At 49.3% G+C, this 15,704-nt stretch overlaps 1 protein-coding gene across 15 annotated transcripts in view; it reads left to right on the forward strand.

Moving 5' to 3' along the window:
- Positions 1–15,704, forward strand: part of SAMD11 (sterile alpha motif domain containing 11) — a 317,484-nt gene that overhangs the window by 300,152 nt on the left and 1,628 nt on the right. For all 15 annotated transcript variants that reach the window (XM_083628579.1, XM_083628580.1, XM_083628571.1 and 12 more), the window contains 2 exons: positions 5,229–5,353; positions 12,348–12,458. In XM_083628579.1, coding sequence (XP_083484705.1) covers positions 5,229–5,353; positions 12,348–12,458 — 236 coding nt within the window. The remainder of the gene's footprint in view (positions 1–5,228; positions 5,354–12,347; positions 12,459–15,704) is intronic.

A 15,704-nucleotide genomic window follows, 5' to 3' on the forward strand; every position in this document is an offset into this window, starting at 1 on the left:
CCAGCAAGCAGCTAAAATCTTCCTATCGATCTGCAGTCTGGAGAGCAATTAACGCCAGCCTTCCGGGGCCGTTTGGTGACCTCTCCCGGCTCTCGGCAGGGCAGGGGAAGAAATAACAAGATGGATTAAGCCCCCGTCCCGGCTCTCTGTGTGGGTCAGTGGCATGGGCCCCATGCAGGGGGGAGGGGAAGGTGCCTGGTCTTTATGGCTTGTTTGGCCTCTTGGACCCACATTGGTGGGAAAGGATAGGAATCTCACAACCTTGCAGAAATTAGTCCTTTGCTAGGGGCCGGTGTGGGCCCCACCTCCAAAGCAATGGTGGCTGGTGGTATGTGGGGTGGAAGGCCAGGCACCCTGAAGTAGGTGGAGCCAGAGCCAATGAAAGGCAGTGCAGACTCATTCTAGTTTTGTTCTCCTCTTCCCTGCTGAGTCCACCACCACCCACAAGTGGGACCGCTGGCTGAGGGTAGACTGAATTTGGTGGGGCAGCATCCCACTTGCCTTAATGAGCCATCCTTTGCAGGGTAATCACTCTTGCTCCCTTATAACCTGGCCCTGCGTGGCAAGCAGTTCCCATGATCCAATTATAAGCCCCTTGACCCACACAACTATTAACATAGCTTGAATTCTAGCCAGTATTAGCAACGGCATGAGCTGTAGCTCAGTGCTAAGAACATCTGCTTCGCATGCAGAAGGTCCCAGGTTCCATCCCTGAGTAGGGCTGGGCATGTCCCTTGCTTGAAACCCCAGAGAGCCACTGCCAGTCAGGGTAGGCAATACTGAGCTCGATGGAACAGCTGCCAGAATAGGCAGCATCCTATCTTGCTACATCTTCAGGGAAGAACTGTGGCAAAAGGTTCCAGGTTCAATCACCAGCATCTTCAGGTAGGACTGGGAGAGATTCTCTGCCTGGAACCCTGGATAGCTGCTGCCAGTCAGTGTAGAAAACACTGGGCTTAGTGGACCAGTGGCCTGACTCTGCATAAGGCAGCTCCCTCTCTTCCTATGCACTAATTGCTGGGGATGGCAAGCGGGAGAGGGTGATGGATTTTGCTCAGGTCCACTGTGGGAAACCAGTTGCCAGTCTGGGGCCAGTGTCTGTGGTCTAGCAGGGCCCTTCCTGTGTTCTCCGCATCTTGTGGGGCCAGAGAGAGATGCTTTGAAACTTCTTGCTTCTGCCCGCACATACTGGCATCCCTTGAGAGAACCGGGTGTGAGAGCTGTGTGGAATTAATTAACGAAGCTGTTCAAAGGAGTCCTCTGAGCCCAAATCCTGGGAAGCTGAGCGTGAAGCATGTGAGACGAAAGGGGGGAAAGACGTCAGCAGGGAGTTGCCTTGCCTCTCTCCTTGTGGGCAGTGGTGCTGATTTGGCCCAGAGGCTGAGAGCAGGAAAATGGGCAGAGGCAAGGAGGTGGGCCCGTTCAAGGTGCCAATGCCAACCCCCTCCCCAATTAAAATCAGGAGCCTGACCTGATGGGAATAGAATAATCGCCTCTTTATTTGCAGAATGCAAAGGGCAGGCTTCCAGGTGCCTTTCCACTGTTTTGGACACAACCCTCATCCATAGCTCAGTGACAGAGCATCTGTTTGCATGCAGAAGACCCCAGGTTCGCTGGTAGTCAGTGTACGCTGCAGAGAGTTAGATAAACCAATGGTCTGTCTCATTAAAAGGCAGCTTCCTATGCTTCTGTGTCTTAAGGGACAGGCCACAGTGCAATGGCAGAGTCTGCATTGTGTGTAGAAGGTCCCAGCTTCACTCCCTAGCAGCTCCAGGTGAGACATCCCTTGCCTAAAACCCTGGCAAGCCCCTACCAGCCAGTGTAGACCGTACCAAGCTACATAGACAAAATGATTTGATTCGCAGCTTCCTGTGTTCCTAGTAGTTTTCGCCCAAAGCAGCTGGAGGGCATGAGGTTGAGTAAGAATTTGGGCTTTAAAGCACCAAACCAGCAAGCCTTCTCAGTATCCCTGGATACACCCCTGCCCCACGGGCATGGGTCAGTTGTTCAGTTGTTCCTATTTAACTGGAGTCTGTGAGAGGAGAGTGGTGAAAGGGGGAGTTTGAGAGAGAAATGCACTCCTCCTGAAAGGAGGGTTGGTCAGCTGAACCAGGCATATTTTTTGGGTCTCTGCACGCTGTGGCTGTTTGTCCTCACAGAGCTTTGACCAGTTCTTGTTTATTTTGGCAAAATCAGGCATCTCCTCTTTCTTGCCCCCCCCTCCCACCTCCAGTAACTGCCAATAAATCACTCTGTCTCCTGCCCCCCCAATCCTTCAGCTCAGAAATTTTTACGCCAGCAGACATTCTCTCCGTGTGTTTTCCTGGTGACTGCGAAAGGGAGGATGAACTGTCTTGAGATAAATATTTTGGCAGGGTCTGTGTTTGTGTGGCTGTGTGGAAAATACTTGTGGATTCTTACAGGCGAGCTCAGGGGAGAGTTGGCACACCAAAAAAAATGCGTTGGGGAGTGCCTCTTCCTCAAGAAAAAGAAGAAAAAATATTTTCCTTCATGGCAAATGAAAGAATTTGAATCACTTGCCACGGGCACCTGATGTCAGGAAGCTGCTTTATCCACTGGTCGGTTGGATCTCCGTCTACACTGACTGGCAGCAGCTATCCAGAATTTCAAACTGCAAGTCTTTCCCAGCTGAGGGGAAGAGGAGGATGCCTGATGGGAATCTGCATGAGTTGCTGTTCTGAGCAGGATTCCTCCTAGTCTGCCCTTCATCCAGTTCTGGGAGCTACACTGAGGTGCCGCCAGAACTCTATAACTGTCCAGGCTAGAAGTGCTCTTCCCTCTGAACCTTTATGTGCAGAGTTTATTTGACATAGGTTATACGGAGGTTAGACTACATCCAGATACTTCCTCATCGCTTCTGTAACCACAAACCTCTGCCTTGTGGATGTGTTTCTAAGTGTATTTGTTGCCCTGGGGCAACAGTACTTTCTCCAAATAGTTAGGCAAACATGGTTTATGCCTGATCCCTCCCACAAAATGCTGACTAGACCAGAGGCAACCTAGACTGGGGAGAAGAGTTATTTTGGCAAAGTCTTGCTTGCTTGTGCTCAGTGCAGGAGCTGTCCTAGTATGGAGAAAGTTTGTTTAACCTGCCCATTGGCGGTCAATGGGTGCTGGAAGTAGCGGTGGGAGAAGAAAGGGAGGCCCACAGTAGGCGGAGCCAGAGGCAATGATAGGCGGAGCCAGAACTTGTGCTTTGCCATTGAACACTTTCTCTGTGTCTTGAGCAAAACCAGGTTTTTTTCCTATCAGGCTTGGTTAAAAAGTTGGCAAGAGAAGCCAGCCCTGAAATTGGAGGCTGGAAAAGCCCCTCTGGAAAACAGCTTCTGGTCCCATGGAAGAGTTGGATCAGAGCACTGCCCTATTTTTCCTGTGGGTCCGGAGCGATGCCCCCATTGTAGAGTCAAAGTGCTGAGGTTCAAGCTGCCCAGCCGAATACAGAGGAGGAGGCTCTCCTCCGTTCCCATCTACTTGGCCGAGTTGCTATCCTTGGCCGGCCTCTGGAAGGAGGAAGTGCATCATTTGGAACCAGTTGGCTGTTACTGCCAGATCCCTTCGGAGACGCTTGCTTCTCCGGCTGCAGATGGAGGCGTCTCGCCGGAGCCTTAGCTGTGCCTGGAATAATTGAGTTCAATTCCACTTCCTCTATTTACCAAGTCAGCGCCGCGCTCTTTCAAATGGGTGGGTGGTGGGGAAGGGGAGGGAGAGAGAGAGAGGAAGAAAGAGAGAAAGATCTCCAATGTTTGGCAAAAACAGCTTCAGGTCTGAAAAAAACGCAAGTCTCTCGGATTAGGAGATTGCTAAAGAGGTGAATGTCTGCCTTCACTTAGGCTGCATACACACCATACATTCAAAGTGTATCCCGTCCCCAAAAGAATCCTGGGAGCTGTAGTTTACCCCCTCACCAATCTACGATTCCCAGCACCCTTAATGAACTATAGGTGCCAGTATTAATGAAGTGGGTGAGATGTTCCTTAACTGTATGGTTTGTACGCAGCTGAAGATCAAGGGTGGCTCATAATCTGTGGGCCCTCTAGTTGTTGGACTCTAGTTCCCATCATCCCTGACCATTGGCCAGGCTGGTAGGGGCTGATGGGAGTGGGAGTCCAACATCTGGAAGGCCACTGGTTCCCCATCCCTTCTCTTAATTCATCTTAGGGCAGTATACAGACTTTTGAATTTCACAGGCATTCGCGTTTCACTAGCAAGAGTTCTGTCAAATCTGGCAGATTTCACAGTTTTATAAACAAGTTGATTCAGTGATAGCTGTTGGGTCCTCCTCAAGTGTTGTTGACACTGTCTGGCAGTGGCTCTCCCAAGGTTTCAGATAGGGGGTCTTTCCCAGCCCTACCTGGAGATAACAAGCGATTGAACCCAGAACTTTCTGCATGAACAGCGGGTGCGCTTATCACTAAGCCATGCGACTGGCATTGCAGTTTTCTGTGATAACAAGCTGCCTGACAGCAGGTAGCATTTCCATCCCTCTACCAGTGAGCTCTTCAACCTGTTCCCTAAAAGGAAGGGGGCTGCCTGTTGTGTCTCTATACGAGTCTCTGTTTTGAGTGTGCCTTCTTCCAATCGCTCAGGTCCTGTCCCTAGCATCTCCAGGTAGGACTGGGAGAGAGATTCCCAGAAAGCCACTTCTAATCAGTGTAGACAATATTCAGCTGGATGGACCCAGTGGCCTGACTCAGTATAATGCAGTTTCCCATGTTCCTGAAAAGCTGCCACTTCCTTGAACTCCTTTGTTGTCCTGAGTACATACTTAGAGGTGGTCGGAGACCTTTGCTGGCTGGCCTTAGTGGGGGCTGTTGATGTTGCTTTTCAGTTTGCAGCCCTTGCTGGATTCTACTCCCCCCCTCACCTCCCCTCCCTTGACTGCAGCTGAAGAAAATTAAGCACATTGAAGACATTAGTTGGAAATGTGTCATCCCCCCCCCCAGCCCCGCTGTCATTCTCTTGGCTTCCCCACCCTCGGGGCTAGGAATCTCCGGGAGGCCTCGGCGGGCAAATTGACCCTGCCTGGTGTTTTAATTGACAGTTCATTAAAGATGGATGTGTGGCTGGAGGAAAATAATGCAATGGGCAGCAAGGGAGGCCTGGCAGCAGTGTGGCTGTCCGTGTGGGACTTTCGTGATTTATGTTTCCTCTGCCCCCCCCCCCGCCCCAATTTCCCAACTCTCTAAAAACCTTCTCCCCCATTCCAGGCAGCATTGGAGGTCTCTTTTTGGATGGTGAAGACAGCCCAGCGCTGGAGGACGTCAGCAAGTGGACAGTGGAGGACGTCTGCAGTTTCGTGGGCGGTTTGTCCGGCTGTGCCGAGTACACTCAGGTAAACTCCCAAATATTCAGGAGGGGAGGGGAAAACCTGGGGCTTTGGGTTCTTACTTTCTCTGCAAATCAACAAGGCCAAGAGTTGCTTTCAGATTCCTGGAGGGCTCTATCAGAGGGCTGCGCTGTTCCCTGTTTGTTTGTTTGTTTGCTTTAATTCTGCATCCTCACAAACTGAATTCTGCAAGCTGAATAAATTATTCAAAATTTATTCTGCTGATCCCAGTCATGGGGCACTAAAGTATCCACCCCCCACCCTCCCCCAGCTACTGGAAATCTTGTCTCAATGCCTGGCTTTCTGAGGTTTCATAGGGTCTAGAAACTTATGCGATCTTTGAAAAAACTTTTCTTTTTTCTAATAAAAAAGTATATATCTCAAGAAGCTGAATACTGCACTCACTACCACAACTGTCTGCACTTCTTCCTGTCTTTGTAAGTCTACTGTGGCTTGTCTGCAGAGGCTTGGTCATGCCCATCCATGTTCCCTAAATACCAGTAAGTAAATACTGCCTGCCACTACTGACTACACAATCCTATATGTGTTTACATGAAAGTAAGCCACACCGTGTTCAAGGGTACTTTCTGTCACGTACGTATGCAGAGGATTGCACACTAAAGCCCTGTTGTATAGTCCAGTATTACCATTATAAGAACAAAGGAAGCTGCCCTATATTGAGTCAGACTTTTGGTCTATGTAGCTTAGTATTGTCTACAGTGACTGGCAGTAGCTCTCTGGAATTTCAAATGAAGGATATTCCCAACCCCTCTAACAGGTATTGGGGTTGTAATTTAACATAATTTATGCTTATTAATCCATACAAATTATCCAAATGTCCAGCATACAGTTACCCCAGAGTGCAAAAGTTGTTTCATCCGTAACAGTCATTGCCAGGGAAGACTATTGTTCAAACTATCCTCTTCAGGATAGCCACACCTTCAAAGATGCTTTTTTTTGGGGGGGGGGGTCATTGTTAAGACCACTGTGTCCAAATAATACTTAAATAAATAAATGTTAAATAAAATGTTGTTAATAAAAAAAATTAAAAATAAAAACAACAACAAATGATAAATATTTAAATAAATGATAAAATAGCAATAATTCTTTCTGTGCAGAAGGTTTTTAAATCTATGGTTGTTATTTACATCCTGGGTTTTTTGACGATTTTTTCCTGATAATTGTGTGCAAGCAGCTTGGAGGTCTGAGCTGTAGAACTTAAAATTGCTGGTTAACCCTGTGCATTGAGCGGGGAGGAAGGTGGGTGGGGGAACAGCCCCCAAGGCAAGAGGCCCTTCTGGAACATCCATCACTGCCAGGCAGGGATCATGAAGTGGCTCAGTGTGAGGCCTCCGGTCAGGATACAAAAACCCCGTCTGTTCGTTCGGCACCAGAGTCAGCCAAGGCCTCTTTCTTATAAACACTCCATTGAGAGAGAGAATATCAGCTTCAGGGGAAGGGATCCTGAGATGTGCAATGAGAAGGTGGCTGTATACTTGGAACAGAGAGAAGACCTGCTCAACAGGGAGGGCAGGGCCAGAGCTGAGCGGCAGAGCATCTGATTTGCAAGCAGAAGGTCCCAGGTTCAATCCTTGGTGTCTCCAGCTAGGGCTGTCTGAAATCCTGGAGTCCCAGTTGGTATTGATGCTACTGAGCTAGATGAACCAATTTGGTCCCATGACAAGGCAGCTTCCAGGGCCCCTATGAGGCACATGCCCTGCAGGCAGAAGGTCCCGGGCTTGATCCCCAGCATCTCCAGGGAGCTCTGGAGAAGAGCCTTGCCTGAAACCCTAGAGCGCGGCTGCCAGTCAGCGTGAGCATCAGCCTGTGATCTGACTTGGTACAAGGCAGCTTCCTAGAATCCTATGGAAGCCAGACATTTAGAACAACAGGTCCCTTCAGGGAAAGGGGTGCTTTGCAGGCAGAAGGCTCTGATCCTGGCATCTCCAGGTAGGGCTTGAAACCCTGGAGATCAGGTGCACTAGAGAGACCAAGGCGGCTTCCTTTGTTCCAGTGTGCCATGTTCCCCTTCCAAGAAAGAGTCCCACAAAGCAGGGCTAAGGAGGAGGAACCGGTCAAACTATGTTAATGCTTCTAACCTGAATCAAGTACGTCACCTTTATTAATACTATTACCATATGTTTCTAAGTGTCCTAAGCTAAATATAACAATAAGAACTAAGTCTATTACTCTTAGACCAATTAAAGTGTTTGGACCTAAGCTAGCCACAGCATCGATGGGTCTACTCTTGAGTAGGACGAGCACTGGGCTACAGCCCAGTGTTTATTTCGTTTTTCAAACCACCTCCCACGAGGCACCCCAAAACGTGCCTCTTTAAGCACAGCCGGCTCTCTCACCTGCCAGTGAAAGGAGGCCTCTCTGCGGGTCTCAGGCCCCCTGCTTTCCAAATAATTTGCCCACCCCCTTCCCCCAGCCAATTGGGAATGCATCAGGGGAGGCCGTGATGCCCTTTCTGCTTACAGGGTCGCCGTTTTTTCCTGTCTCTTTCTGGGTGACAGGCGGGTGGTGCATTTTCAAGGCAGGGCCTGCCCCCTGCTTCCCCCCCCTCCACCGCCACCACCCTCTCGCACACTGTGCAAGTGCTAATCCCCTCATGACACGCTTCATTAAAGCCCCCGCTAAGGCTGGGGCTTCTGCAGGGCGGCAGCTGTGGCAGCTGGCTTTTGGGGGGGGGGCAGAGTCACAAATGGGATGGAGAGAGAGGGTGAGAATTGGCGGGAGATGCAGAAGGCTCTGTGTAGGTGGGACTGCTATATATTACTATTATGACATTTCTGTAGCACCTTACAGTGAAATGTCCCCCCGACTGAAACCCTGGAGATCTGCTTGCCAGTCATTGTGGGTGATGCTGAGTTATACAGACTGGTGGCCAGTTCTGATCTAGAACAGCAAGTGCATACTGCATACTGGACCAGGGCTGTCATAGAATGGACCGCCTCCGATACAGGGCATCTCTGATCGAACCCTGGCATGTTGCCCATGCTGGCTCTCAGATGCAACCTAAAACTAGGGTTGCCTTAATATAAATGAACATGTAGCTAGGCATAAGTATTATTGTCGATAGTGGGTGCAGCATGTAGAAAGCTAAGCAGTACTTAGCTTTCTACTAAGAAAGCTAATAGCTAATCCCATTGAAAAAATTTCTGACTGCACCATTATTTTGTTTTGTTGTGGTGCCCCACCAGTATGCCTAACTTTGCAGGGGAAAAATAGGTCCCTGCCCTGAAGGTCGCGTGAAGCTTACTAACCCTGGCTGCTAACCCTGATGGCTAAGTTCTGCCTCCCCTGTTGGAGGCAGTATGCTTCTGAATCCCAGCTGCTGAAAGCCACAGGAGAGGGTTGCTGTTGCACTCAGATCTCGCTTGCCCAAACAGTGGTACCTCAGGTTACAGACGCTTCAGGTTACAGACTCAGCTAGCCCAGAAATTGTACCTCGAGTTAAGAACTTTGCTTCAGGATGAGAACAGAAATTGGGCGGCGGCGGCAGCAGCGGGAGGCCTCATTAGCTAAAGTGGTACCTCAGGTTAAGAACAGTTTCACGTTAAGAACGGACCTGCGGAACAAATTAAGTCTTGCTGGCCACTGTGAGAACAGGATGGGCCTTTTGACCCGATCCATCAGAGCTCTTTGTATGTTCTTATCATGTTCAAGGGGGAAAAGTAGGAAATTTAAAACTTTTCCTTCCCTTTCACTTCCACAAGATAAAGGATAGGCCTATTGACAGCTATAACCCAGAGCTTAGTTAAATGGAACTTCCATGTTTAGAGGAAGTCTGTCTCTGTACAGTAGATGCTGAGGGAGACACAAACAAGGGCAGCCCATTGCCTTCACATCCTGCAGTCTGTAGAGCATAAGACTCTTATTCTCAGGGTTGTAGGTTCAAACCCCACGTTGGGCGAAATATTCCTGTGATTCTCTGTGAACTTCGTTGAGTGTTGGGGCAGGATGCTGGGCTAGATTCCCTACCCTCTGACCTGATCCAACTTCAGGGCCCTGGTTCTGTTCTTAGGGACAGGATGTAGCGTTTTGAATTTTTCTTTAGATTGTAACCATGAATGTTGTTGTTTTCTTATAGCAAAATCTAGGACAGGTTTGCAGACCTGATGCGGCAGTTCAGCCCTCTTCCCATGTACTCCTGTGCTCAGAAGTAAACCCCACTGGTTTCAATGGGACTTGCTCCCAGTTAGGTGTGTGTGTATAGACTGCAGCCTCAGAATGGGGACAGCGAACTTCAGAGTTTGGGTAGATTGCAGAGTTGAGTGTTCCTCCACCTAAAAATGATATAAAACTCTTCTCATTCCCAGCCCTCTCTGGAGGGGCCGGGGATTGAACCTAGGAACTTCTGAACACAAGGCAAATGCTCTACAGCTGAGACACGGTCCTTCCCTTCCCATCAAAATGTCTTGAGCTGGCCTAGCACTTTCCTCTCTGTCTGATTCTAAAAACTGCAGCTTTTTTTTTTTTGTTCCTTCTCTTTCTATCTCTCTCTGACACACACATCCCTCCCTAGTTTGCTTTGTCCCTTCAGTCGGATGGCAGTGGGTTGACTCGCCTTTGCCAAAATGGCTCCTGTCTTCCAGGTGGGAGCATCTAGCTATTTCCTAGCTTTTCTGGGCCGTTTACCTGTACTTTCAAAGATGTGTCTGCCACGCTTGAACTTTCACCACTAAGGAACTTCAAGCAACGCCCCCACCCCCCAAAAACCCTTCACTTTATCCAGTCCAAAACCCATAGCAACCCTAGTGCAGAATAGAGATGTGGCAACACTCTAAAAGGCCCTCCCTGCTGTTTTTCTCCTCTCTTGCAAGAATCGCTTGGAAGCCACCCGTGTGTTTTTGTGCCAGCAGCACCCGACTGGCGTGGGCAGGGCAGGCTTGCCCTCTCAGCTCCCGGCCTTGTGCTTTTTCCAGGCTGAACAGAACAGCAAGCAGGGTTGCTGAGAGCTCTTCCAATCTCCACCAGCCACCCCAGAACTCCCTGTGAAGAGAGTTGCACTTTCACAATGGTGCTTTCCAGGCAGCCTGATCCAGAAAAATACAATTCCCCCACCCTATTAACAAGGTCTCTTGAGTGAGCCACGAAGGGCAAGAGGTTTGGAGGAGGGGGAGGTAGTGAAGGAGAAGGAGGAGGAGGAGGAGGAAAAAGGGGTTTGGCACAGAACGAGTTAAAGGGATAAGGCCTTTTTCTTTTTCCTTTTGGTCCACAGCGGGGCTCTGCATTTAACAGGTTTTTACTGTGCAAGAAAGCCAGGCCGCCGGGGAGACCCAGCACTGCAGAGCTGTCTGCCTGCTTTCTCTCCTCCAAAAACCGCAGCTGCCGGGGAGGTCTGGCACAGAGCTGACCTCCGCTCTTGCCAGCAAAAAACAAGCAACCGAAAGAAAAAAGCCGGCCACAGCGTTTGCATTAGGAATAAAGCAGTGGGCAGTGAGAGGAAGGCTGTCTTTGCTCAGTGCAACCCTGTATTGGAAACAGACAGACAGACACACACAGACACACACACACCCTTGGTGCTCTTGGCCCCTGGGACCGTCCATCTGTGTCTCGATGGCACGTTGCATCACACACAGCTTGGCATGGGCTCCAGGGAGGCCTGGAAGCAAGCGTGGCGGAGCACAGGGATGGTTTTTTGGCTGTCAGCCAGGCTGGCCTGCTGGGTCACGGGGCTGGGATAGGAGGCTGTGCTCCTGAGCAGCCTTGGCTGGAAGGGCCCACCTATAAAAAGAAGATCCAGAAGGGGAGGAAGTTGCTGTCGGCTTCCTTTTTGTTATTATGATTTAAGAGGAAAAGCTTGAACAGCAGGCTCCCATCTGTGCCTGCCTCTGAATCGCCAGCTTTAAGAGTACGGGGCAAAATGAGGTAATAGTTGTCTCCAGTAGTGGCCCTACTCAGAATAGACCCATTGGATTTGATGGACACCACTAACTTAGGCCCATTAATTTCCAGGAGTCTACCAGTTCACAAATGGACAAAAGTCAACAGCAGGATAACAAGGATCAAGCCTTTCTTAAAAAAAAACACAACACTGCATAATTGAAATACATAGTAAATCAACTACGCTAAAAAGATCAATAATTAAACTGTAATAGACAAGCCATTAAAACAATATTCAAAGCAGGAGGTACAAGAAGTAAGAGAATTGAGTTTCTCTCTTCAGCCTGATTGCAATACTTCAGGTACTCCCCTACTTAGAATCATAGAACTGTAGAGTTGGAAGGGGTCCTGAGGGTCATCTAGTCCAACCCCCTGCAATGCAGGAATCGCAACTAAAGTGTCCATGGCAGTATTATAATTAGAAGACATTTCCACCCCCATCCAAATGCTTTCTTTGCAGGGTGCTTTTTCTTCCTACTTTCTTTCTTTCTTTAGAGTTTTACTGAGTTTCCCAGTATTAAATAAAATGGAAGGAAGAAATCACAAACAACAAATACAAAAAACTGGTCCCCTTGAGAGAGAGGAGCAATATCATATTGTTCACAAGTCTCTGATTATGTCACTGGATGGAAATACCCATGACATTATGACGAGCCAGGTGCTGCGGGGGTGGGGTGGGGGGGGCTGTATGGGTCCATAACCTTATTTAACAGAACTAATGGGCAGGACGCAGTCTGCATCAAAGTGATTGCTCTCTTTTTGAAGCAAAGGATGGGGTTTGCATCCACACACAGAGACAGAGCCCACCTGCATTCTGAAGTGCAACACTGCAGCTTAGCTCACCACCTTACCCACATGTAGACCCAACCTCATTAGCCTGGCAAACAATAATGATACAGGCTCACATCTATACACTGTGTGTGTGTGTGTGTGTGTGTGTGTGTGTGTGTGTGTGTGTGTGTGTTAGTCTTGCTTTGTGTTCACCAATAGACTTGACTTTGTATAAGGCAGCTTTCTGTGTTTCTCTTAAAACACAGCACTCAGATCCCAAGTAGCTCTCCTCTGGGCTCCTCTTACCCACACTGCTTTCTGCTTCTGCCCCTGACAGGTCTTCCGGGAACAGGCCATAGACGGCGAGACTCTGCCCCTCTTGACAGAAGAGCACTTACTGAATAACATGGGGTTAAAACTGGGACCCGCATTGAAGATAAGGTCACAGGTAAGAGTGCTCAAGATGCAGCAGGCCAGAACCTCAGAATCCAGAATTCCTGTTGACATTTGTCTTCAATTAAGATTAAGGCCTGCAAGTCTGGCGGGCAGCTGGGGTCTAAGGGCTCAAGTAGCCTATTCCAACCGGACGTGTGTGTGTGAGTGGATGAACAGAACCCAGGGCAGGTGGAAGTGAGGGTGGGGGAATCACACTCTTGAATGCTCTCCTCTTTACACACAGAGGCATAAGAAATGTGGCCCATCTAGTCCAGCATCCTGTTCTCAGTGTGGCCAACCAGATCCCCTAATGGGGAATCGGCAAGCAGGACCTGAGCACAAGAGCAGCTCCCCTCCTCCTGTGGTTTCCAGCAACTGGTATTCAGAAGCATAGTGCTTCTGACAGGCAGAGCACAGCCACTGTGGCTAGTAGCCATTGGGAGCCTTTATCTAATCCTTTTTTAAAGCCATCCCAAGTTGGTGGCCATCACTATTTCTCCAAACCTAAGAAGTTCCAAGGGACGCGGGTGGCGCTGTGGGTTAAACCACAGAGCCTAGGGGTTGCTGATCAGAAGGTTGGCGGTTCGAATCCCCGCGACGGCGTGAGCTCCCATTGCTCGGTCCCTGCTCCTGCCCACCTAGCAGTTTGAAAGCACGTCAAAGTGCAAGTAGATAAATAGGTACCGCTCCCGCGGGAAGGAAAACGGCGTTTCCGTGTGCTGCTCCGGTTCACCAGAAGCGGCTTAGTCATGCTGGCCACATAACCTGGAAGCTGTACGCCAGCTCCCTTGGCCAGTAAAGTGAGATGAGCGCCGCAACCCCAGAGTCTGCGACTGGACCTAACGGTCAGGGGTCCCTTTACCTTTAAGGAGTTCCAAATGCTGTAAGCCTTCCTCATAGGGGAGTTGGCAGCATCTTTCTGGAAGAAAGAAACTAGCAGGGAGAATCATGCTAATAAGCACATCCCATGAGAAGGTATTATGGAAGGATGGCATCCCTTTTCTGCAGCCCAGCTGAGTCCCACTCTGCCACTTCATTCTGCAACATCTGTAGGTTAGGCCTGTGCTGATGGGGTTCTGGACTCAGCTGCAGTAGCAGCTTTATATATTTCCTTTGCCTTCTACTGTAACCCGTGCACGTTCACATACCGGTCGATAAGTTGTTTTGGTAGAACAAGGCTGGGGAACCTTTTGCCCTCCAGATTCCCAACTCCCATCATTCCTCGTCACTGGTCACATAGCTTGGGGCCTGACGGGAGTCCAACAGCACTTGGAGGGGGCCACTGGTTCCCCACTAAGTGCAGTAGAAGGTGCTGTTCTAAGTAGATCGCCCCACCACCACACACCTTTTCTCAGTGCGTTCTGGAAACAGGGCATAGGAAAGGGTTCAAATAGGAGTCAGAGGTGTAGGTGTTTTGCTAGCTTTTGAGCACTATCTCTTTCTTCCCATCCCCCAAATTTTTCCATCACCCGCCACCCACCACCAAAAGCTGCAGGATTAACATCATTTGCACGCACATACTGGTTCTTCCTCCATAAAGGCTGCTCGCTTTTCCCCATCACAGCCTTCATTTGCAGTCAACAATTTAATGGTAGCTCCCTGCCCTCTCCCCAGCTGCCGAGTCTCTCCCCCTATCCTCCCGTCTGCCCCAGGGATGTGGGCTTATATTAATCACCTTCGATCCTGAGCCAAAAGCCCCCTGCCTGCTCTCGCACCTACACAGCTGGTTTTTGTTAAAGCTTCAATAAAAACCAGAGGTTCATATTTAACCCAAAACAACCAGAGTATTATTCAGTTAGCAAAACTTGGGCAAGGGGTGGCTGTATCACCCCAAGCCCAATTTTAAGGCTACTGCCAGTTATTTCACTTCCGTATCTCTCCTGCAAACACTCCACAACCTGCGTGTGTAATCGAAGTTGGATTGGTGCTCCTGAATTTCTTGCTGCCACCGCCACTGCTTCTTTTTCCTCCTTGAATCAGTTTTATTTCCTGCAGAATTGATCCACAGGGAACAATTGCCCAGAGAACCTTTTTATTAGACCCCTCGTAAACAGTAAGGGCTGCAGGGAAAGTAATAAAGTTGCCCTTATTGTTTTAACATAATATAACAAATGTATATGGCCAGTGGTGGTTGAGGCGGGGGGAAGCCTGCCTCGGCAAAATGTATTTATTGCACCATGGTCCGCTTCCCAAGGGTGGTGTCGCTGGGGGGCCGGCAGAGAGATTGCAAGATTGCTCAGGGCTTCGGGTGCATGTGTGTGTGATCACCAAAAGGTTCATCCACAGTTGGAGGCAGTAATGCTTCTGAATAGGAGGGGAGCGTGTTCTTGTGTGCTGGTCCTGCTTGTAGGTTTCCTATTGTGGCATCTGATTGGCCACTGTGATGTGAGAACAGGATGCTGGACTGGATGGGCCACTGGCCTGATCCAGACTTACAATGTTTTTGAAGTGTGCGTGGAGGAAGAATGTGAAGCCCAGATACAGCAGTCGTCCCCCAACGCAGACTGCAGCTTCCCCGTGGAACATCCCTCCACATCCAGCCATTATTATCCCCGTGTGTCTGAAATAAGAAATAGCCTGGTCACATTTCTGGTGACTGCCCCAAATGTCAGCAGGTATCTCTGCCCTGGATGCTGTTTCACCAGAGGGTGACAAGGAACATGTTGGGCGTGTGGGATAGAATTCTGAGAACTGGTTTCTAGGGAGACAAGAAGGCTCACTTGCTCTGTCTGCAAATGGGTCTTCATGTAGTACTCTGATGATAAGTACATCAGGAGCATAATGACCCCTCTCCCACAGCATGTGTTCTGCAATCATGTACACATGTGCAATTTGGGATTATGTGAAATTTAGCATGACTATCTGTCCTCTCCTGCCCCGTTAAATCAAGGTGCTAGTCCTCAAGAGGGGGAAGATTGACTTTTAAAGCATGTGTCCAGTCTCTGTTTATATGATTGACCTGTGGAGATCCCCTCTCACCAACCACTTCCCTTTATTTATGACCTTCACCAAGACTATCCACAATGTGTGCGTGTGGAATTACTCAGCTTGTATGCACATGGTTTTAATTTGCCTACTTTGTGCACGTTGCCTTTTCCAGAATTTCTGTTTTGTCAAAACAGCCCCCTGCTAGGGTCCCCCAGGCTCCATAGCTGCCTCCCTGACCTGTACAGATTCTGCTGAGGAATCAGCAGCACCAGGCACTCATTGCTTGACCCCAGAAGACGAACTCCAGCAGAGGCTGCCCCCCCCGCCAGTT

The sequence above is a fragment of the Podarcis filfolensis genome (genome assembly GCF_964270895.1).
Source record: "Podarcis filfolensis genome assembly, chromosome: 8".
Taxonomy (NCBI): domain Eukaryota; kingdom Metazoa; phylum Chordata; class Lepidosauria; order Squamata; family Lacertidae; genus Podarcis; species Podarcis filfolensis.